The 24986-nt window shown below is 41.2% G+C and overlaps 2 protein-coding genes across 2 annotated transcripts in view; both read left to right on the forward strand.

Moving 5' to 3' along the window:
- The window catches only part of LOC106591322 (zinc finger protein 271), a 518091-nt gene that overhangs the window by 196595 nt on the left and 296510 nt on the right, over positions 1-24986 (forward strand). The window lies entirely within an intron of this gene.
- On the forward strand, positions 7827-21791 carry LOC123730783 (gastrula zinc finger protein XlCGF17.1-like). The gene is made up of 2 exons (XM_045708729.1): positions 7827-8249; positions 18506-21791. The coding sequence occupies exons 1-2, from the start codon at positions 8096-8098 to the stop codon at positions 19459-19461; spliced, it is 1110 nt and encodes a 369-aa protein (XP_045564685.1). The 5' UTR covers positions 7827-8095; the 3' UTR covers positions 19462-21791.

Genomic DNA, 24986 nt, shown 5'->3' on the forward strand with positions numbered 1-24986 from the left:
GACAATACATATGAACAAAGGGGTGTACATTTGGTTTTGATATTCATATTTACAATTTATGTAACATTTAGTGATTATAATTATTTATGCATCCAACGGACAATTTTTGGGTACTATTATATTGAAATTGTTGTCCTGCTTTTAGAATATCAGGGTTCATTCTCAGATGTACTAACCCAAATTTACTAGAGCATGACATTGGGGACTGGGCCCCGATCCAACAACATGCCTATCGAGTGAACCCTGAAAAGAGAGAGAAGCTCCAGTGAGGTGGAAAGTGACTACGGATATTGCAGGAGTTTCCTCTTGAAATCAGACATGTCTATGGTAAGGACAACTTGGTTTCTGATTGTCTCAAGGGTGGGCAGTCAAAAAGATTTGTGTTTTGCGTTTAGCCAGTGCGTTGCCATGGATCACAATTTATTTTGACTGCATGTTTTTCCGTATTGGTGAAGTTTTGTTTGGGCTCGTTCCAAGGGGATGAGAGTTCTAGAAGCTAGTGAGTTTTTTAGGAATTCGACTTCTAGAAGCTAGTGAGTTTTAGGAAGACGAGAGTTCTAGAAGCTAGTGTGTTTTAGAATTCTATTGAAAGAAAAATAATACTATTGTATATTATTATTTAGAAATGCGTGTTTTTTCTTGTTTTTAATTGTTGACAGCCAGTAGACACCATGTTTATATTGTAGAAGGGAATCAATTTAGTTGATTATGTTGGGAAATGGAAGTTGTTTTCTGTTGGTGGTGAGCAAACTTGTCCAACAGAAATACAGGATATATTTGTTGTCTTAAGGGGGAAGGTGTTAAAGGCTTTGGTTTTTCCATTTATGTTTTGAGGTTGGACTTTAGCATATATAGCTCCTTAGCACGTAGGGAGCACCGATTGGTGTCACCTCGTTAGTCAGTATGTTCTGGCTTGTCCATCTCGTAAGTGGGAAGGTGTTTCACCTGAGCTGGTCCAGGTTCTATTTAAGAGTGTCTGGCCCAGGGCTCCAGTTGTCTTGATAGATGTGGAGAGTCAACACCTTTAGTTGCTCTACCTTTTTGGTTTGCTTCCTGTCTTTACGTTTGGTGTGGGTTTTTCTGTTGTTTGCCTCTTCTTGGGCAGATTTAGTGGGTCTCATGGTGGGTGTCTTATGTCCCAGTTGTTGTTACTAGTCAACTTTCAGTGGACACCCTCATAGTGTCTTTCAGAGCCCCTCCTAAAAAACAAGCTTATATTTTGGGTTGGATTTTGCATCCAATTAATATTAGTGGCATTTCCTTAGGGTGCTCATTAGTCTTTCAGTTGTTAGTCTTCTGTTTTTTATCTTCTTATGTTTGTTGTGTACTAAATATGTCCGTTTATTTTCATAATTTTTTTATTAGTTTTTTCCAGTGAAGCCATTTTTTTGCATCCATGTCTGAAATGTGCTGTATAAAGCTTGATTTGATTTGAGCATACTGCAAAACAAATTAACCCAATGACCAACCAATCAACATACTCTTGCAAAACCAATTAACAAATATGTGCAAAAGAAACTTATCTTTGTCCATCTTAGTATGAAAAACAGTATAAATTCAATATCTTCCACTATGTCAAAATAGTGCATGGAATGTCAGTTTAGTATTAAAAAATATAGCATCTAATTATGAACGGACAGGAATTCCCTGTTACCCGGAGACAGCTTCTACCCTTCACCCCTAAAGAGTCTCCCCATCAGCCAATACAGTCGCATACACAGGATTTGTAGTACACAGAGTGACTATGACAAACAAGCCAACTGTCTGGATGAACATTTCAGACAGCGGGGTTACCCAGAGGAATGGCTGCATGACCCAATTGTCATAATTGAGTAAATGTATAGTTACCTTAATAGAAAGTTACTCAAGTAAAAGTGAAAGTCACCCAGTAAAATACTACTTGAGTAAAAGTCTCAAGGTATTTGGCTTTAAATATACTTAAGTGTCAGAAGTAAATGTAATTTCTAAAATATACTTCAAATCATTTCACATTCCTTATATTAAGCAAACCAGACGGCACCATTTTCTTGTTTTTACAATTTGCGGATAGCCAGGGGCACACTCCAACACTCAGACATAATTTACAAAATGATGCATTTATGTTTAGTGAGTCAGCCAGATCAGAGGCAGTAGGGATGACCAGGGATGTTCTCTTGATAATGCGTGTATTGGACATTTTCCTGTCCTGCTAAGCATGCAAAATTTAACGAGTACTTTTGGTTGTCAGGGAAAATGTATAGAGTAAAAAGTACAATATTTCCTCTAGGAATGTATTAAAGTAAAAGTATGTCAAAAATATAAATAGTTAAGTACAGATACCCCAAAAAACTACTTAAGTAGTACTTTAAAGTATTTTTAATTAAGTACTTTACACCACTGTAAAAATATGACCCAGGATGACAGCCTCACGCCCAAACCTCCCCTCCCTCCAGACCAACACGTTCAATGCTTCCTTCAGTATTCCCCACTTGGTAAACAGTTCGACCACATCATTAAAAACACTGGTACCGCTTTGGCGTCCATGTTTCATGGAAAGAGACAGCAAATACAGTGAGGGAAGAAAGTATTTGATCCCCTGCTTATTTTGTACATTTGCCCACTGACAAGAAATGATCAGTCTATCATTTTAATGGTAGGTTTATTTGAACAGTGAGAGACAGAATAACAACAAAAAAATCCAGAAAAACGCATGTCAAAAATGTTATAAATTGATTTGCATTTTAATGAGGGAAATAAGTATTTGACCCCCTCAATCAGAAAGATTTCTGGCTCCCAGGTGTCTTTTATACAGGTAACGAGCTGATATTAGGAGCACACTCTTAAAACCTCTTACATCTAGACGTTCTGCTAGCGGAACACCACTCCAATATCCAATGATAGGGCGTGGCGCGAAGTACAAACTCCTCGAAAATCCGAAAACTTCCATTTTTCAAACATATGACTATTTTACACCATTTTAAAGACTCTCCTTTATCTAACCACACTGTCCGATTTCAAAAAGGCTTTACAACGAAAGCAAAACATTAGATTATGTCAGCAGAGTACCCAGCCAGAAATAATCAGACACCCATTTTTCAAGCTAGCATATAATGTCACAAAAACCAAAACCACAGCTAAATGCAGCACTAACCTTTGATGATCTTCATCAGATGACACTCCTAGGACATTATGTTATACAATACATGCATGTTTTGTTCAATCAAGTACATATTTATATCAAAAAACAGCTTTTTACATTAGCATGTGACGTTCAGAATTAGCATTCCCACCGAACACTTCCGGTGAATTTACTAAATTACTCACGATAAACGTTCACAAAAACATAACAATTATTTTAAGAATTATAGATACAGAACTCCTTTATGCAATCGCGGTGTCCGATTTTAAAATAGCTTTTCGGTGAAAGCACATTTTGCAATATTCTGAGTAGATAGCTCGCCATCACGGGCTAGCTAATTTGACAACCACCAAGTTTGGTACTCACCAAACTCAGATTTACTATAAGAAAAATTGGATTACCTTTGCTGTTCTTCATCAGAATGCACTCCCAGGACTTCTACTTCAAAAACAAATGTTGGTTTGGTTCCAAATAATCCATAGTTATATCCAAATAGCGGCGTTTTGTTCGTGCGTTCAAGACACTATCCGAAGGGTAACGAAGGGTGACGTGCGGCCGCGTATCGTGATAAAAAATTTCAAAATATTCCATTACCGTACTTCGAAGCATGTCAAACGCTGTTTAAAATCCATTTTTATGCGATATTTCTCGTAAAATAGCGATAATATTCCGACCGGGAGTCGTTGTTTTCGTTCAAAGACGGAAAAAGTAAAATGGACTCTTCACGTGCACGCGCGCACCCGTCTCATTGTTCTCAGATCGACCACTTACCAAATGCGCTACTGTTTTTCAGCCAGTAACTGCAGAGTCATCATTCAACGTTCTGGCGCCTTCTGAGAGCCTATGGGAGCCTTAGAAAGTGTCACGTTACAGCAGAGATCCTTTGTTTTGGATAGAGATGACAAAGAAGGCCAAGAAATGGTCAGACAGGGTACTTCCTGTACAGAATCTTCTCAGGTTTTGGCCTGCCATTTGAGTTCTGTTATACTCACAGACACCATTCAAACAGTTTTCGAAACTTTTGAGTGTTTTCTATACAAAGCTACTAATTATATGCATATTCTAGTTTCTGGGCAGGAGTAATAACCAGATTAAAATCGGGTACGTTTTTTATCCGGCCGTGAAAATACTGCCCCCTATCCATAACAAGTTAAAGGGAGTGCTCCTAATCTCCGTTTGTTACCTGTATAAAAGACACCTGTCCACAGAAGCAATCAATCAATCAGATACCGAACTCTCCACCAAGGCCAAGACCAAAGAGCTCTCCAAGGATGTCAGGGACAAGATTGTAGACCTACACAAGGCTGGAATGGGCTACAAGACCATCGCCAAGCAGCTTGGTGAGAAGGTGACAACAGTTGGTGCGATTATTCGCAAATGGAAGAAACACAAAAGAACTGTCAATCTCCCTCAGCCTGGGGCTCCATGCAAGATCTCACCTCGTGGAGTTGCAATGATCATGAGAACGGTGAGGAATCAGCCCAGAACTACACGGGAGGATCTTGTCAATGATCTCAAGGCAGCTGGGACCATAGTGACCAAGAGGACAATTGGTAACACACTACGCCGTGAAGAACTGAAATCCTGCAGCGCCTGCAAGGTCCCCCTCCTCAAGAAGCACATATACATGCCCGTCTGAAGTTTGCCAATGAACATCTGAATGATTCAGAGGACAACTGAGTGAAAGTGTTGTGGTCAGATGAGAACAAAATGGAGCTCTTTGGCATCAACTCAACTCGCTGTGTTTGGAGGAGGAGGAATGCTGCCTATGACCCCAAGAACACCATCCCCACCGTCATACATGGAGGTGGAAACATTATGCTTTGGGGTGTTTTTCTGCTAAGGGGACAGGACAACTTCACCGGATCAAAGGGACGATGGACGGGGCCATGTACCATCAAATCTTGGGTGAGAACCTCCTTCCCTCAGCCAGGGCATTGAAAATGGGTCGTGGATGGGTATTCCAGCATGACAATGACCCAAAACACACGGCCAAGCAACAAAGGAGTGGCTCAAGAAGAAGCACATTAAGGTCCTGGAGTGGCCTAGCCAGTCTCCAGACCTTAATCCCATAGAAAATCTGTGGAGGGAGCTGAAGGTTCGAGTTGCCAAACGTTAGCCTCGAAACCTTAATGACTTGGAGAAGATCTGCAAAGAGGAGTGGGACAAAATCCCTCCTGAGATGTGTGCAAACCTGGTGGCCAACTACAAGAAACATCTGACCTCTGTGATTGCCAACAAGGGTTTCGCCACCAAGTACTAAGTCATGTTTTGCAGAGGGGTCAAATACTTATTTCCCTCATTAAAATACAAATCATTTTATAACATTTTTGACATGAGTTTTTCTAGATTTTTTTTGTTGGTATTCTGTCTCTCACTGTTCAAATAAACCTACCATTAAAATTATAGACTGATCATTTCTTTGTCAGTGGAAAACGTACAAAATCAGCAAGGGATCAAATACTTTTTTCCCTCACTGTAAGCCTGAATGTGTTGAAATGCCTGGAGGGGATGTGTTAATTCATAACCGATAATTTATACCTGTTAATTCATAACCCATCATTTATACCTGTTAATTCATAACCCATCATTTATACCTGTTAATTCATAACCCATCATTTCTACCTGTTAATTCATAACCCATCATTTATACCTGTTAGTTCATAACCCATGATTTATACCTGTTAATTCATAACCCACCATAACCCATGGGGATCCATAATAAACCCCAGGAAGAGTAGCTGCTGTCTTGGCAGGAACTAATGGGGATCCATAATAAATCCCAGGAAGAGTAGCTGCAGCCTTGGCAGGAACCAATCCATAATAAACCCCAGGAATAGTAGCTGCTGCCGTGGCAGGATCTAATGGGGATCCATAATAAATACAAATACTTTATCAATATATTTGTGTCTCTTTACTCTTGGATTCTAAAATGCTAGTTAGCATCAAAGTAGACAACATGCAAGACTACAAATCCCTGCAAGCTCCTGCATGTCATCTCTAGCCGACACATTTCACAGAACAGTTCACTGAATTGCCCATTGAAATAAATGTTGACAATTTAATCATTGCTACATTAAGTCCTGATTGGTGGAGTGCTGCAGAGATGGTCGTCCTTCAGGAAGGTTCTCCCATCTCCACAGAGGAATTCTGGAGCTCTGTCAGAGTGAACATCGGGTTTTTGTTCACCTCCTTGACCAAGGCCCTTCTCCCCTGATTTAGCAGTTTGGCCGGGCTGCCAGCTCTAGGACGAGTCTTGGTGGTTCCAAACTTCTTCCACTTAAGAATGATGGAGGCCACTGTGTTCTTGGGGACCTTCAATGCTGAAGACATTTTTTGGTACCCTTCCCCAGATCTGTGCCTCGACACAATCCTGTCACAGAGCTTTACGGATAATTCCTTTGACCTCATGGCTTGGTTTTTGCACTGACATGCACTCTAAACTGTGGGACTTTATATAGACAGGTGTGTGCCTTTCCAAATCATGACTAATCAAGTGAATTTACCACAAGTAGACTCCAATCAAGTTGTAGAAACACCTTAAGTATGATCGATGGAATCATCAGGTTGCATCTGAGCTCAATTTTGAGTCTCATAGCAAAGGGTCTGAATACTTCAATACATTTGCAAAAATGTAAAAAAAAAAGTTTTTGGTTTGTCATTATGGGCTATTGTGTGATTGATGAGGGGGAGAAATTATTCAATTTTAGAATAAGGCTGTAACGTAACAACATGTGGAAAAGGTGAAGGGGTCTGAATACTTAACGAATGCACTGTATACCACTGGCAGAGTTTTCTACCTCTGGCAGAGTTTTCTACCATTGGCAGTTTTGTACACAGTCACGTGATATAGAAAAGTCCAATCTTAGAAGAGTACATGGGAAGCACTATACTGTGTGTCTGCAGGTGTCTATCTGGTCAAAACCACTGATACAGGAGCCCCTCCACCCTCTGGTGGAATGGATCATGTCTACAGAGAAACCTAGATTCAAATACTTAGATTTGTGTGTATTGGGTATATGTTGTGAAATTGTTAAATATTACTTGTTAAATATTACTGCACTGTCAGAGCTAGAAACACAAGCATTTTGCTACACCCGCAATAACACCTGCTGAACACGTGTATGTGACCAATAAAATGTGATTTGATTTTGATTTGAAATAAACGTCCTATTTATCAAAGGTGCTTTTGGCTGGGGTCAAAATGACTCCAAAGGAAACACTAAACCATATTTAGATTTATTAAGAACAAGTTGATTGAGAAAGTCATGAACATTTGGAAGCATTGAATAAACCCCATTTTGGCGATGATAAAAGATATGCCTCTGGGGTCAAAATGATCCATGTCAGAAGTATGGTTCAATGCAAATGTGTACTGGGTGTAAAGTTTGTTTTAAATTCTAACTCATTACACACGAATCAATCAACACATGCTTCTCTTTGAACGACTTAATACAATAATCAACTTTTATGAAATAAATGAAAAATAAACGTTTGGTTCCTCAACTGCGTTGCCCACTCCATTCAACAGATGGCGATGTGCGTCTTTTAGGTTCAGGCGATGCTGCCAGTGTGACGTATAACCTAGTGGACGGGACGCTCCTTCAACAACAACACAGCTAGTCAGACACCTCGGTAGCTTTCTAGCAAACATAGCTACAACATTCACGTTCTTTACACTGTTTTGGTGTATATTAGGCCCTGTGTATTAAACACACTTCTGTCGTATGTACATGTTGGCCCATTTAATTATATATTTACGTTGTTTGTCAGCTAGCTGGTTTGCTAAGTTAGCATTAGCGACTAGCCTAGTTCTAAGCTATCTAGCGAACATCCCCGACCATGAGTTCACTAAGCTACTCTCCTCCTGCTAAAGAAGAGGAGGTCTGCTGGACGGAGAAAGAAGCTCTCGTCAAAGAGGAGGAGGAAGAGGAAGATGTTACAATATAACAACAAGTAGAGGGTCAGGCTGTTACCATGAAAGAAGAGGAAGACGCGTTCAGAGTGAAAGAGGAGGAGGATGTTACAGTAAAAGGAGAGGAGGATGCAGTTTTTGGAGTGAAAGAGGAGGAGGGGGAGATTACTGTCACATTGAAGGAAGAAGAGGAGGTTGGAGATCTGTTTAACACCAGTAAGTACCGTCTCTGCAGTCGTTTAACCAATACGCAGTAAAGGGGTTCTACACTTTAATGTTGTTCTGTGGGAATGGCTGAAGCTACACTGTAACGTGTAGAACATCAGGAGTGGACCATCAACAAAACGTTAAGAATTGATCAAATGCATCCAATGACAATGCCTGAAATACTGTAGTCCTCAATATCTCCTATTAGCTTAGCCCAAGATGTACTCTTAAAGGGGCAATCAGCAGTTGTTACATCCATTTTGGGACTCATTCATTAATGATATGTACTCATTGTTTCTTTAAGAATTCACTTATAAATGCCTCATGAGCTTAGTTCATCTGTCGTACCCCATCAGAACCCAAAATATACGCTTTTTTTTACTCTAATGTTTGTCAGTAAATATAAACAAACACTGTATATCCTCAAAACATGGTTAAAACTATAATGTTGATATCATGGATGGTTGCATTTCTCCAGCCCCATCTCTCAGCTTTTTACCGAAACGGGCAGGGAGAATGCTTTGTTATTGTTTCTACTGCTGATTGCTGCCCCCGTTACTCCTCAAGGTCCAAGGACTGTATGTTATTTTCAGAGGTAGACTGGCTCTGGCAGCTAAAATAGTCAAATATTCCACCTAAATGTGAATTGAATCTCAATTGCGATACGTTTCTAGAAACATAAATCGCTGTACTTTCATATCACATCGAACAAAATTTCACACAATACTTAAATATCACTTCAAAATAATTTCACACAATACTTTCATATCACATCAAAATAGGTAACCAGTCGCGACGCCCCAAACAGTAAACCAAATTCGTTGCTCGTCATTTCTGCTTCCTTCAGGCTTCTTTTTCTTCTTTGGACTTTATATGGCGGTTGGCAACCAACTTTAAGGTGCATTACCACCATCAACTGGACTAGAGTGTGAACCTCAGTTCATCTTTTAATCACCCACGTGGCTATATACCAAGACAGTCGTGAAGTGGGCACAAGAAAACATTTTCCCCCTCAGGAGACTGAAAAGATTTGGCATGGGTCCCCAGATCCTCAAAAGGTAATACAGCTGCAACATCGAGAGCATCCTGACCAGTTGCATCACCGCCTGGTATGGCAACTGCTCGGCAGGCGCTACAGAGGGTAGTGCGAACGGCCCAGTACATCACTGTGGCCAAGCTTCCTGCCATCCAGGACCTATATAATAGGCTGTGTCAGAGGAAAGCCCACAAAATTGTCAGAGACTCCAGTCACCCAAGTCATAGACTGTTTTCTCTGCTACCGCACGGCAAGCAGTACCGGAGCGCCAAGTCTAGGACCAAAAGCCTCCTCAACAGCTTCTACCGCCAAGCCATAAGACTGCTAAACAATTCATAAAATCGCCACCGGACAATTTACATTGACCCCCCAACCCCCCCCCTCCCTTTTGTACACTGCTGCTACTCGCTGGTTGTTTGTTACCTATGCATTGTCACTACGCCCCCACCTTCATTTACAGATTACCTCAACTAGCCTGTACCCCTGCACATTGACTCGGTACCGATGCTTCCTGTATATAGCCTTGTCATTGTTATTCTCATTGTGTTACTTTTTATTATTATTTGAACTTCTACTTTTAAAAATCCACCTCTCCAAAAACAAGTCTCTCACCGTCGCCGCCTGCTATAGACCCCCCTCGGCCCCTAGCTGTGCTCTGGACACCATATGTGAACTGATTGCCCCCCATCTATCTTCAGAGCTCGTGCTACTAGGTGACCTAAACTGGGACATGCTTAACACCCCAGCCATCCTACAATCCAAGCTTGATGCCCTCAATCTCACACAAATTATTAATGAACCCACCAGGTACAACCCCAAAGCCGCAAACACTGGCACCCTCATAGATATCATCCTAACCAACGTGCCCTCTAAATACACCTCTGCTGTTTTCAACCAAGATCTCAGCGATCACTGCCTCATTGCCTGCACCCGTAATGGTTCAGCGGTCAAACGACCTCCACTCATCACTGTCAAACGCTCCCTGAAACATTTCAAACGAGCAAGCCTTTCTAATTGACCTGGCCCTGGTATCCTGGAAGGATATTGACCTCATCCCGTCAGTAGAGGATGCCTGGTTATTTTTTTAAATGCCTTCCTCACCATCTTAAATAAGCATGCCCCTTTCAAGAAATTTAGAACCAGGAACAGATATAGCCCTTGGTTCTCCCCAGACCTGACTGCCCTTAACCAACACAAAAATATCCTGTGGCGTTCTGCATTAGCATCGAACTGCCCCCGCGATATGCAACTTTTCAGAGAAGTTAGAAACCAATACACACATGCAGTTAGAAACGCCAAGGCTAGCTTTTTCAAACAGAAATTTGCTTCCTGCAACTCCAACTCTAAAAAGTTCTGGGACATTGTAAAGTCCATGGAGAATAAGAACACCTCCTCCCAACTGCCCACTGCACTGAGGATAGGAAACTCTGTCACCACCGATAAGCCCACTATAATTGAGAATTTCAATAAGCATTTTTCTACGGCTGGCCATGCTTTCCACCTAACTACCCCTACTGCATTCAACAGCACTGCACCCCCCACAGCTACTCGCCCAAGCCTCCCCCATTTCTCCTTCTCCCAAATCCATTCAGCTGATGTTCTGAAAGAGCTGCAAAATCTGGACCCCTACAAATCAGCTGGGCTTGACAATCTGGACCCTTTCTTTCTAAAATTATCTGCCGAAATTATTGCAACCCCTATTACTAGCCTATTCAACCTCTCTTTCGTGTCGTCTGAGATTCCCATAGATTGGAAAGCAGCTGCTGTCATCCCCCTCTTCAAAGGAGGTGACACTCTTGACCCAAATTGCTACAGACCTATATCCATCCTACCCTGCCTTTCTAAGGTCTTCGAAAGCCAAGTCAACAAACAGATTACCGACCATTTCGAATCCCACCGCACCCGCATGCAATCTGATTTCGGCTCTGATACTTCTTGACTCTGTTAATCACCACATCCTCATCGGCAGACTCAGTAGCCTTGGTTTCTCAAACGATTGCGTCGCCTGGTTCACCAACAACTTCTCTGATAGAGTTCAGTGTGTCAAATCGGAGGGCCTGCTGTCCGGACCTCTGGCAGTCTCTATGGGGGTACCACAGGGTTCAATTCTCGGGCCAACTCTTTTCTCTGTATACATCAATGATGTCGCTCTTGCTGCTGGTCAATCTCTTATCCACCTCTACGCAGACGACACCATTCTGTATACTTCTGGCCCTTCTTTGGACACTGTGTTAACAACCCTCCAGACGAGCTTCAATGCCATACAACTCTCCTTCCGTGGTCTCCAACTGCTCCTAAATACAAGTAAAACTAAATGCATGCTCTTCAACCGATCGCTGCCTGCACCTGCCCGCCTGCCCAGCATCACTTCACTGGACGGTTCTGACTTAGAATTTGTGGACAACTACAAATACCTAGGTGTCTGGTTAGACTGTAAACTCTCCTTCCAGACTCACATCAATCATCTCCAATCCAAAGTTAAATCTAGAATTGGCTTCCTATTTCGCAACAAAGCATCCTTCACTCATGCTGCCAAACATACCCTCGTAAAACTGACCATCCTACCAATCCTCGACTTCGGCGATGTCATTTACAAAATAGCCTCCAATACCCTACTCAACAAGCTGGATGCAGTCTATCACAGTGCCATCCGTTTGTCACCAATGCCCCATATACTACACACCACTGCGACCTGTACGCTCTCGTTGTCTGGCCTTCGCTTCATAATCGTCGCCAAACACATTGGCTCCAGGTCATCTACAAGACCCTGCTAGGTAAAGTCCCCCCTTATCTCCTCTCACTGGTCACCATAGCAGCACCCACATGTAGCATGCGCTCCAGCAGGTATATCTCTCTGGTCACCCCTAAAGCCAACTCCTCCTTTGGTCGTCTCTCCTTCCAGTTCTCTGCTGCCAATGACTGGAACGAACTACAAAAATCTCTGAAACTGGAAACACTTATCTCCCTCACTAGCTTTAAGCACCAGCTATCAGAGCAGCTCCCAGATCACTGCACCTGTACATAGCCCATCTATAATTTAGCCCAAACTACTACCTCTTCCCCTACTGTATTTATTTATTTAATTTATTATTTTGCTCCTTTGCACCATATTATTTATATTTTAACTTTGAACTTTCTTCAAATTATAAATCTACCATTCCAGTGTTTTACTTGCTATACTTTATTTACTTTGCCACCATGGCCTTTTTTTGCCTTTACCTCCCTTATCTCACATCATTTGCTCACATTGTACATAGTCTTATTTTTGTCTACTGTATCATTGATTGTATGTTGTTTTACTCCATGTGTAACTCTGTGTTTTTGTATGTTGTCGAACTGCTTTGCTTTATCTTGGCCAGGTCGCAATTGTAAATGAGAACTTGTTCTCAACTTGCCTACCTGGTTAAATAAAGGTGAAATAAATAAATAAAATAAATTATAACTTTTTATTTTGCAATGTTTCAAATAGACCTAGCTTGTGTATCACTATCGTTTGCTATCAAAGAAATAAAGGGAACACTTAAACAACACAATGTAACGCCAAGTCAATCACACTTCTGTGAAATCAAACTGTCCACTTAGGAAGCAACACTGATTGACAATAAATGTCACATGCTGTTGTGCAAATGGAATAGACAACAGGTGGAAATTATAGGCAATTAGCAAGACACCCCCAATAAAGGAGTGGTTCTGCAGGTGGGGACCACAGACCACTTCTCAGTTCCTATGCTTCCTGGCTGATGTTTTGGTCACTTTTGAATGCTGGCGGTGCTTTCACTCTAGTGGTAGCATGAGACGGAGTCTACAACCCACACAAGTGGCTCAGGTAGTGCAGCTCATCCAGGATGGCACATCAATGCGAGCTGTGGCAAGAAGGTTTGCTGTGTCTGTCAGCGTAGTGTCCGGAGCATGGAGGCGCTACCAGGAGACAGGCCAGTACATCAGGAGACGTGGAGGAGGCCGTAGGAGGGCAACAACCCAGCAGCAGGACCGCTACCTCCGCCTTTGTGCAAGGATGAGCAGGAGGAGCACTGCCAGAGCCCTGCAAAATGACCTCCAGCAGGCCACAAATGTGCATGTGTCTGCTCAAACGGTCAGAAACAGACTCCATGAGGGTGGTATGAGGGCCCGACGTCCACAGGTGGGGGTTGTGCTTACAGCCCAACACCGTGCAGGACGTTTGGCATTTGCCAGAGAACACCAAGATTGGCAAATTCGCCACTGGCGCCCTGTGCTCTTCACAGATGAAAGCAGGTTCACACTGAGCACATGTGACAGACGTGACAGAGTCTGGAAACGCCGTGGAGAACGTTCTGCTGCCTGCAACATCCTCCAGCATGACCGGTTTGGCGGTGGGTCAGTCATGGGGTGGCATTTCTTTGGGGGGCCGCACAGCGCTCCATGTGCTCGCCAGAGGTAGCCTGACTGCCATTAGGTACCGAGATGAGATCCTCAGACCCCTTGTGAGACCATATGCTGGTGCGGTTGGCCCTGGGTTCCTCCTAATGCAAGACAATGCTAGACCTCATGTGGCTGGAGTGTGTCAGCAGTTCCTGCAAGAGGAAGGCATTGATGCTATGGACTGGCCCGCCCGTTCCCCAGACCTGAATCCAATTCAGCACATCTGGGACATCATGTCTCGCTCCATCCACCAACGCCACGTTGCACCACAGACTGCCCAGGAGTTGGCGGATGCTTTAGTCCAGGTCTGGGAGGAGATCCATCAGGAGACCATCCGCCACCTCATCAGGAGCATGCCCAGGCGTTGTAGGGAGGTCATACAGGCACGTGGAGGCCACACACACTACTGAGCCTCATTTTGACTTGTTTTAAGGACATTACATCAAAGTTGGATCAGCCTGTAGTGTGGTTTTCCACTTTAATTTTGAGTGTGACTCCAAATCCAGACCTCCATGGGTTGATAAATTGGATTTCCATTGATTATTTTTGTGTGATTTTGTTGTCAGCACATTCAACTATGTAAAGAAAAAAGTATTTAATAAGATTATTTCTTTCATTCAGATCTAGGATGTATTGTTTAAGTGTTCCCTTTATTTTTTTTAGCAGTATACTTTAAGAAATGAGGATATTGGAAACTCATTTAGATTGGTATTAACATCTTAAAGAAAATAACATTGGCATGAATTACCCTCTGTGATCAAGAAGCACAACATTACAAATATTTTCAGAGATGTGAGATAATTAACTTGTTCGCTGTAATATCGTATAGCTTTGCAATCGTGACATTACGTACTTTCAAGGAAAATAGGCATGTTTCTCGACTCATTCCCTGACTTTAAAAAGGGATTTTCTTGAGGATTAGTTTAGGAACTGCGTGTCACAGCATGACAATGTGAACGTGATTGCTCGACAGTCTCTTGGACGGGCGTTATATACACTTTGACATTTTCTGGAATAGTTTTTATTTCAAAACGTTTTTGTTTACTTGCCTGCCCATCGAATTTGGAATGCACTGTACTGTTCATCTCTGAAACTCCCTGAGATAATTCCTTTGATACAGCAGTAGCAATACAGGGATATAACATCTACAGAAAAGACAGGAATGCTTATGGGGGAGCTGTTGCTGTATACAGTGCATTCGGGAAGTATTTAGACCACTTCACTTTTTCTACATTTTGTTACGTTAAAGCCTTATTCTAAAATTGATTAAATTATTTTTTCCCCCCTTTCATTTAGCAAATTTATTTGGCACACTTGCATTTGGGGAGTTTCTCCCATCCTTCTCTGCAGATCCTCTCAAGCTCTGTCAGGTTGGATGGGGAACATCACTGCACAGCTATTTTCAGGTCTCTCCAGAGATGTTAGATCGGGCTCAAGTCCGGCCTCTGGCTGGGCCACTCAAGGACATTCAGAGACTTGTCCCGAAGCCACTCCTATGTTGTCTTGGCTGTGTGCTTAAGGTCGTTGTCCTGTTGGACGGTGAACCTTTGTCCAAGTCTGAGGTCCTGAGCGCTCTGGAGCTGGTCTTTCATCAAGGATCTCTCTGCACTTTGCTCCGTTAATATTTCCCTCAATCCTGACTAGTCTCCCAGTCCCTGCTGCTGAAAAACATCCCCACAGCATGATGCTGCCACCACCATGCTTCACGGTAGAGATGGTGCCAGGTTTCCTCCAGACGTAACTCTTGGCATTCAGGCCAGAGTTAAATCAGAGAATCTTGTTTCTCATGGTCTTAGAGTCCTTAAGGTGCCTTTTGTCAAACTCCAAGTAGGCTGTCATGTGCCTTTTACTGAGGAGTGGTTTCCATCTGGCCACTCTACCATAAATGTCTGATTGGTGGAGTACTGCAGAGATGATTGTCCTTCTGGAAGGTTCTCCCATCTCCACAGAGGAACTCTGGAGCTCTGGTTTTTGGTCACCTCCCTGACCAAGGCCCTTCTCCCCCAATCGCTAAGTTTGGCCGGGTGACCAGCTCTAGGAAGAGTATTCCATTTAAGAATGATGGAGGCCACTGTGTTCTTGGGGACCTTCAATGCTGCAGAATTTTTTTTGGTACCCTTCCCCAGATCTTTGCCTCAACACAATCTTGTTTTGGAGCTCTACGGACAGTTCCTTCGACCTCATGGCTTGTTTTTTTCTCTGACATGCACTGTCAACTGTGGGACCATATATAGACAGGTGTGTGCCTTCCAAATCATATCCAATCAATTGAATTTACCACAGGTGGACTCCAAACAAGTTGTAGATACATCGCAAGGATGATTAACCTCTATGGGCTAGGTGGGACGCAACGCGTATTTTTCTGGGCGCAGTGCTCAGATTATTGCAAAGTGTGATTTCCCAGTAAGGTTATTTTTAAATCTGGCAAGTTGATTGCGTTCAAGAGATGTAAATCTATAATTCTTTAAATGACAATATAATATTTTACCAATGTTTTCTAATTTTAATTATTTAATTTGTGATACTGACTTGACTGCCGGTTATTGGAGGGAAACGATTTCCTCAACATCAATGCCATAGTAAAACGCTGTTTTTGGATATAAATATGAACTTGATAGAACTAAAAATGCATGCATTGTCTAACATAATGTCCTAGGAGTGTCATCTGATGGAGATTGTAAAAGGTTAGTGCATCATTTTAGCTGGTTTTATGGTTTTGGTGACCCTGTCTTTGAATTGACAAAACATTACACACAACTCTTGTAAATGTACTGTCCTAACATACTCTAAATTTATGCTTTCGCCGTAAAACCTTTTTGAAATCGTAAAACGTGGTTAGATTAAGGAGATGTTTATCTTTCAAAGGGTGTAAAATAGTTGTATGTTTGAAAAATTTGAATTTTGACATTTATTTGGATTCAAATTTGCCGCTCTTGAAATGCACCTGCTGTTGATGGAGTGCACCACAGGTGGGACGCTTGCGTCCCACCTAGCCCATAGAGGTTAAGCTTGTCATATGATGAACTTCAACTTAAATACTGGATCTTGCTGTCGGACAGTTTTTTTTGTTTTTTGAAATGCACTCTATGTAAAATTAAGTGGCTTTTTATGTTACACTGGGAAAACAGTTTTCATGGGCACAGAAATCCTAAATCATTTCAGTTTTTTAATTCCAATGGTTTTAACTGAGAGTCATCTTAAGTTGATTCACAGCACCCAAATGGATACTGTCATTAATGTGGTTCTTCAATAATTACACATAATTCTTAATACTGTAGCTGTTTTGTTAGTCACATGTTCAACTATCATCAGCTGATCCAGGAAATGATTTTCTGAATGCCAGTCAAATGACAAACATCACAACATAGGTATATTTGTTGTTAGGTGACGTTATTGGCCAATTTGGCAAACACTTAGTTTACAAACACTCATTGTCAGGCTGATGGAAAAGCTAGCCAAAGAGCATTTTACTGGTTGAAGTGTTTTTTTTTTTTTTAAGTATAAAGCAGTTGATTTGCAATGATGACACAAACATTATATTAAGCAGGACATTCCAACAAGCCTTACAATTATAATCCAAAGTAGTGTGAAATGCACTCATAAGCAACCTGGAAATGGAGGTTACTCCCCTGAGTTTTCCCCCATTCACATTCAGAATACATTGTAAAAAACTAAAATCTTTGCTCACCATTTTTGCTCCAGGCAGATATACTACATCCATAACTAGCGGTTTCCTCATTAGCAGGGAGGAGTTTCTACAACCAGATTGTGTGGGCATTGCCCTCATGCCGCAATTTTATTAAACACAGAAAGGGGCCTACATTGGAGACCAAAAGTCATCTGGCACACTGCTTAGTGTTTCAACAACATGAATAACTTATTTCTAGCCTACAATCATCGATGTTACTACTAATGTGAAAACAAGACAAAATATGACTATTGTTGCTCACTTGACTGTACTAAGACAATTGTCAAATAATTTAACAGACATCAATTGTTGTACAACTAAATGGGTTCGCTCAGGGCAATCGATCCCAATCAAAGGTGTTATCACGTGCACCACTAAGGCAGTTATTTATCTTATAACTTGTCCTTGTGGTAAAAATTATGTTGGTAAAACAAATCGTGAATTAAAAGTACGTATCTCAGAGCATCGTAGCACCATTAGATGCAAAAACTTGACTTGCCCACTTTTTGGAAGCAAACCACTCAATTTCGTCTCTGCGTTATATTGGCATCGAACATGTCACCCTCCCTAGGAGAGGGGGTGACCTCGACAGTTTATTGTTAAAACGAGAGGCTGCCTGGATCTTTAACTTAAAGACCCTTGCTCCCTTCGGTCTCAATGTAGACTATGATCTGAAGCCATTCTTGTGATTATTATGACTTTGCCATTGTAATTGTTGTAAGCTTGTGTAGTCTAAAATGAATCTATGATCGTATGCTATCCATTTGTTTTTTTGTATGTTCTTTGTATGCCATTTTAATATTTCAGAGTTAACCAATGATATCAGGCCACACTTGGCCATGATTACAGACACCTGTGTGTCTTCTGACACTATATAAACGAGTCATCTCGCAGTGTTTGTGATTATACCCTGATGAAGACAGCTTGGCTGTCGAAACGTTGGACATTACATTTTTGCATCTGAGCTCCTAGGGTGTGCGGCTCTCCCTTATTTTCAAGTTTTCTACTCCGCTAGCCAGCACCTCGCCTTAATAGGTGTGCGTTTCTTTTTCTTCTAGTTCGCTCAGGGCATTACCTTTTACTGTGGATTTCTGTTGTTGTGGGACTTTAACCATCTGTCTGACTTTGTTGTTCACACAGGAGAGAGACGGCACTATCTTGGATCCTCTGGGGAGCCTCATGATGCTGACAAGGCAGAGAAGAGTCTCTCCACATTAGAACATCTCAAGAAACACCAGCAGAGATCCACAGGGAAGAGAACTCACTGCTGCTCTGACTGTGGGAAGAGTTACTCAAGATCAGATTCACTACAACTGGACCAGAGAATTCACACAGGTGATAAATCTCACTGCTGCTCTGATTGTGGGAAACGTTGCAAATCTTCATCAGAACTTAAAATACACCTGAGAATTCACACGGGAGAGAAACCATACTACTGCTCTGACTGTGGGAAACGTTTCTCAAGATCAGACTCACTAAAACTACACCAGAGAATTCACACAGGTGATAAATCTCACTGCTGCTCTGACTGTGGGAAATGCTGCAAATCTGCATCAGAACTTAAAATACACCTGAGAAATCACACGGGAGAGAAACCTTACTGTTGCTCTGACTGTGGGAAGAGTTTCTCAAGATCAGATTCACTAAAAGTTCACCTGAGAATACACACTGGAGGGAAATCTCACTGCTGCTCTGAATGTGGGAAGAGATTCAACTCTTCAGTAGACCTTAAAATGCATCAAAGAATTCACACAGGAGAGAAACCTTTTGGCTGTGATCACTGTGGGAATAGTTTTACTCAGCAAAGCAACCTGAAATCACACCAGAGAATACACACCGGGGAGAAATCTTATGGCTGTGATCAATGTGGGAAGAGTTTTACTTTGTCAAGCTGCCTGATAGTGCACCAGAGAACACACACTGGAGAGAAGCCTTTTAGCTGTGATCAATGTGGGAAGTGTTTTGTTACATCTGGCAATCTGATTGTACACCAGAGAACACACACAGGAGAGAAATCTTATAGCTGTAATCAATGTGGGAAGAGTTTTACTCAGTCAAGCAGCCTGATAGTACATGAGAGAACACACACACAGTAGAGAAGCTTCACCATTGTTCAGATTGTGGGAAAAGCTTTTCAACATCACAGACTTTGAAGCTGCACCAGATCACCCACAGGAGAGAAATCTTATAGCTGTAATCAATGTGACAAGAGCTACTCTGATAAAAGATCTCTGATTAAACATCAGAAAATACATGAAGGAGTTGTTTGATGATATCAATGAAATAATGTCACAATGTAGAATGTTTTATCATTGTAGAAGGAGTATTTTAATAATGTCAGAATGTAGAACCCTAAATGTTTGCCCCCTGTTCTATTGATTTCAACATTATATGGATATTAGCCAGGGGGGGAAAATCCAGTCTCGGAATTGAAAGAGTAGTATTTATATGATTTAACAGAAAGTGACAAACAAAAAAAGTGTTGCGTTACACTTACCATGTTGGTGATCAACTTGAATCAAAATGTAGCTAGCTGTTTTCTACAAATTGGCCTCTAACCAGGAATGTACAATTCCGTGTGGTTTTTAAGCTGTTAGTTTTAACAGGACGTGCAACCTCACCTCCCTCCTGTTGCACAATTGATGTCAACATGATATCGATGAGTGATGACAAATAAGTGTTGCGTTCCTTTGTTTAGCGACCCCTACATTTAAATGCATCGCTCCAAAATGTAGCTTACTGTCTTCTGCAGGTTGTCCTCTAACCAGTGAGGTAACAGATATCTCCCATTTCCATGTGTTTGCTTTAGTTGTTAGTTTTAACAGCACGTACAACCTGATTTCCCCCCTAATCGATATCAGTGATTTATTGCTACTTGTCAAAACAACAGCGTTTCTGGTGCTTGTGCAGTTTATTAAGGTGCTTGTTTAAGAAAAATACAATTAATGTGATTATTGTGGCAGATGTTTATGTATATAGTAAATTTTATGTTTAGGCTTTCAATATATCACAAACTGTTTCTGCATATTGGTTATTGATTTGGAAACTTGTAAAAAATGTAATTGGAAAGACATTGAAAAGAAGGCTATGCCCAACGTCCAATATGTGTTCGGTTTAGTTGAATGTGAAAGTTGAAAATGTTGTTTTGGGTCGTTTTTTTTCAATGACTTTAAAACAACTTAATTTCAACGTACTTGCAGCCTATACACATGGATGCAGTATAATAAATTGGTCTATAATCAATTTTATTAACAATCTTACATCACTCCAGTATTTATTGACAACATTCAAGTGCTAATTGTCTTTATTCCACTACTGAAGAAGCATGTCTCAAATCACCTCATATTTCAAATATTCAGCCTGACAAAAGATACATGTTTTATTATTCCATGCCTCACCATTAAGTTAATTATTGCCAATACATATTAATGTACATTTGGTTTTGATATTTCATATGTGCAATCCATGTAAGATTTAGTCATCATAATTATTTATGCAAAAAACTGACATGTTTTGGGGTACAATTATATTGACATTGTTGCCCTGCTTTTAAAATATCAGGATTCATTCTCACATGTGCCAAACCAAATGTATTAGAGCATGACATTGGGGACTGGGCCCCGATCCAACAACATGCCTATCTAGTGAATCCTGAAAAGAGAGAGAAGCTCCGCAGTGAGGTGAAAAGTTACTACGGATATTGCAGGAGTTTCCTCTTGAAATCAGACATGTCTGTGGTAAGGACAACTTGGTTGCTGATTGTCTCAAGGGTTTGCAATCAAAAAGATTTGCATTTAACCAGTGCGTCACCATGGATCACAATTTATTTTGACACGTTTTTCCATATTGGAGATGAGTTTTATCTCTTATTCTTTTCTGTATTGAAACTGCACTGTTGGTTAGAGGCTCGTAAGTAAGCATTTCACTGTTGTATTCGGCGCATGTGACTAATACAATTTGATTTGAGTTTTGTTTGAGCTTGTTCCAAGGGGACTACAGTTCTAGAAGCTAGTGAGTTTTAGGATTCGATAGAAAGAAAAAGGAGAAGAATAATACTATTGTATATTATTATTTAGAAATGTGTTTTTTCTTGTTTTTAATTGTTGCCAGCCAGTAAACACCATGTTTATATTGTAGAAGGGAATCAATTTAGTTGATTTTATTGGGAAATGGAAGTTGTTTTCTGTTGGTGGTGAGCAAACTTCCAACAGAAATACAGGATATATTTGTTGTCTTAAGGGGGAAGGTGTTACAGGCTTTGGTTTTTCCATTTATATTTTGAGGTTGGACTTTAGCATGTATAGCTCCTTAGCACGTAGGGCGCACTGATTGGTGTCACCTCGTTAGTCAGTATGTGATACACCTGTGCTGGCTTGTCCATCTCGTTAGTGGGAAGGTGTTTCACCTGAGCTGGTCCAGGTTCTATTTAAGAGTGTCTGGCCCAGTGCTCCAGTTGTCTTGATAGATGTGGAGAGTCAACACCTTTAGTTGCACCACCTTTTTGGTTTGCTTCCTGTCTTTAAGTTTGGTGTGGGTTTTTCTTTTGTTTCCCTCTTCTTGGGCAGATTTAGTGGGTCTCATGGTGGGTGTCTTAGGTCCCAGTTGTTGTTACTAGTCAACTTTCAGTGGACACCCTCATAGTGTCTTTCAGAGCCCCTCCTAAAAAAAACAAGCTTATATTTTGGGTTGGATTTTGCATCCAATTAATATTTGAATTAATGGCTTTTCTTTAGGGTGCTCATTAGTTTTTCAGTTGTTAGTCTTCTGTTTTTAATCCTCTTATGTTTGTGTATGAAATATTTCAGTTTATCTTCGTTTTTTTCCTGTGAAGCCATTTTGTTGCATCCATGTCTGAAATGTGCTGTATAAATAAAGCTTGATTTGATTTGAAAACACTGCAAAAAAAATTAACCCAATGACCAACCAATTAACATACTCTTGCAAAACCAATTAACATATGTGTAAAAGCAAGTTATCTTTGTCAATCTTAGTATGAAAAACAGTATAAATTCAATATGTTTTCCACTATGTCAAAATAGTGCATGGAATGTCAGTTCAGTATAAAAAATATAGCATCTAATTATGAACGGACAGGAATTCCCTGTTACCCGGAGACAGCTTCTACCCTTCACCCCTAAAGAGTCTCCCCATCAGCCAATACAGTCGCATACACAGGATTTGTAGTACACAGAGTGACTATGACAAACAAGCCAACTGTCTGGATGAACATTTCAGACAGCGGGGTTACCCAGAGGAATGGCTGGATATATTATATTAAGCAAACCAGATGGCACCATTTTCTTGTTTTTACAATTTACGGATAGCCAGGGGCACACTCCAACACTAAGACATAATTTACAAACGATGCATTTAAGTTTAGTGAGTCAGCCAGATCAGAGGCAGTTAGGATGACCAGGGATATTCTCTTGATAATGTGTGAATTGGACCATTTTCCTGCCCTGTTAAGCATGCAAAATATGAGTACTTTTGGTTGTTAGGGAAGATGTATAGAGTAAAAACTACAATATTTCCTCTAGGAATGTATTGAAGTAAAAGTATGTCAAAAATATAAATAGTTAAGTACAGATACCCCCAAAAACAACTTAAGTGGTACTTTAAAGTATTTTTACTTAAGTACTTTACACCACTGTAAAAATATGACCCAGGATGACAGCCTCACGCCCAAACCTCCCCTCCCTCCAGACCAACACGTTCAATGCTTCCTTCAGTATTCCCCACTTGGTAAACAGTTCGACCACATCATTAAAAACACTGGTACCGCTTTGGCGTCCATGTTTCATGGAAAGAGACAGCAAATAAGCCCAGATTGTACCAGATGGACATTGGGTTTGATTCAGACCCTGCCAGTGTGCCAGGTAGTCATTGGGTTTGATTCAGACCCTGCCAGTGTGCCAGGTAGTCATTGGGTTTGATTCAGACCCTGCCAGTGTGCCAGATGGACATTGGGTTTGATTCAGACCCTGCCAGTGTGCCAGGTGGACATTGGGTTTGATTCAGACCCTGTCAGTGTACCAGGTGGACATTGGGTTTGATTCAGACCCTGCCAGTGTGCCAGGTGGACATTGGGTTCGATTCAGACCCTGCCAGCATGGCCAGAAACATATTCCAAGGTTAGTAACTTATAACCACAGAACCACCCCAGACCTTTCATGCATGACTAAAAAACACCTAAGTATTAGATTTACTGCCCTGGTCTAGCATGTCACCGCCTCAGACACCATTCACAATGCTGGCTGAGGTACGAGTAAAACATGACATATTATTTCCTAACCATTCATGATGCTGGCTGAGGTACGAGTAAAACATGACATATTATTTCCTAACCATTCACAATGCTGGCTGAGGTACGAGTAAAACATGACCTATTATTTCCTAACCATTCACAATGCTGGCTGGGGTACGAGTAAAACATGACCTATTATTTCCTAACCATTCACAATGCTGGCTGGGGTACGAGTAAAACATGACATTATTTCCTAACCATTCACAATGCTGGCTGAGGTATGAGTAAAACATGACATTATTTCCTAACCATTCACAATGCTGGCTGAGGTACTGTCACGTCCTGGCCCTTGTAAGATGTCATTTTCTATAGTAGAGTAGGTCAGGGCGTGACGGGGTGTTTTGTCTATGTTTTCTATTTCTATATTTTGTTCTAATATTCTATTTCTATGTTGGAGGTTTTTGGGATGATCTCCAATTAGAGGCGGCTGGTTCGCGTTGTCTCTAATTGGAGATCATATTTATGTTGGGGTTTTTTTTCTAGTGTGTTTGTGGGCAGTTGAATTCTGTTTAGTTGTGTTCTGTGTAGACTCCAGTACCTGACAGAACTGTTCGCTGTTCGTTTTCACTTTGTTATTTTCTTTAGTGTTCTGAGTTTAAATAAATGTCATTATGAGCACTCAACACGCTGTGCCTTGGTCCCCTCTCCACGACAGCCGTTACAGGTACGAGTAAAACATGACATATTATTTCCTAATTGTAAAAACATCCCCACTCCTTTATCAACTAGTCTCTCACTGTTTAACCAGAATAACATGAGTTATGTCCTTCAAACTGTTAGACCATAATCATATTCAGCTACTTAGATGTCATGTATTGTCATGTTATGTTCTCTATAATTTCCTGTTTCCGGTCACAACTTGCAGACTTGTTTACGCTGCTGTGCGTTTTGTTGCCGATCTTACTTTGCTACCTGATGGTTTTTTACTTTTTCATTAACGTATATTTTTACTTTTTCCCTCACTCAACTTTTTCACCCCGGAGGTTTTATCTGGACATGGTTCGTCAGGACTTCAAACAGCCGAAGCTAAGTAACATTAACATGATGCCTTATAATTGCAGTCGTTGTACTTATAATATACAGGAGAACGATCGCCTTACGGCAAGGATAGCTGTGCTGCAAGCCCAGCTTCAGACGCGATCGTTAGGCAAGGGTAATTTCAGTGTAGGAAAGGATGAAACAGCGTCTGTGCCACCAGTAAGTACAGATAGTAACGTTAGTATAAACCCCCTCGCACGGTCCCCGCAGCCGGACATCTTTCTCATGGCTTCTGGAGGGAAACGCTGTAGGTATGCTCAACCGGTGTCGCTTATTCAG

Source organism: Salmo salar, chromosome ssa02, assembly GCF_905237065.1.
Source record: "Salmo salar chromosome ssa02, Ssal_v3.1, whole genome shotgun sequence".
Classification (NCBI taxonomy): Eukaryota; Metazoa; Chordata; class Actinopteri; order Salmoniformes; family Salmonidae; genus Salmo; species Salmo salar.

Bases quoted from the DNA above. Each gene is read 5' to 3' on its own strand.
- LOC123730783 (XM_045708729.1), top strand. From the start codon at position 8,096: ATGAAAGAAGAGGAAGACGCGTTCAGAGTGAAAGAGGAGGAGGATGTT. The intron at 8,250-18,505 runs GTAAGTACCGTC...TTGTTCACACAG, and splicing joins TGGAGATCTGTTTAACACCA to GAGAGAGACGGCACTATCTT.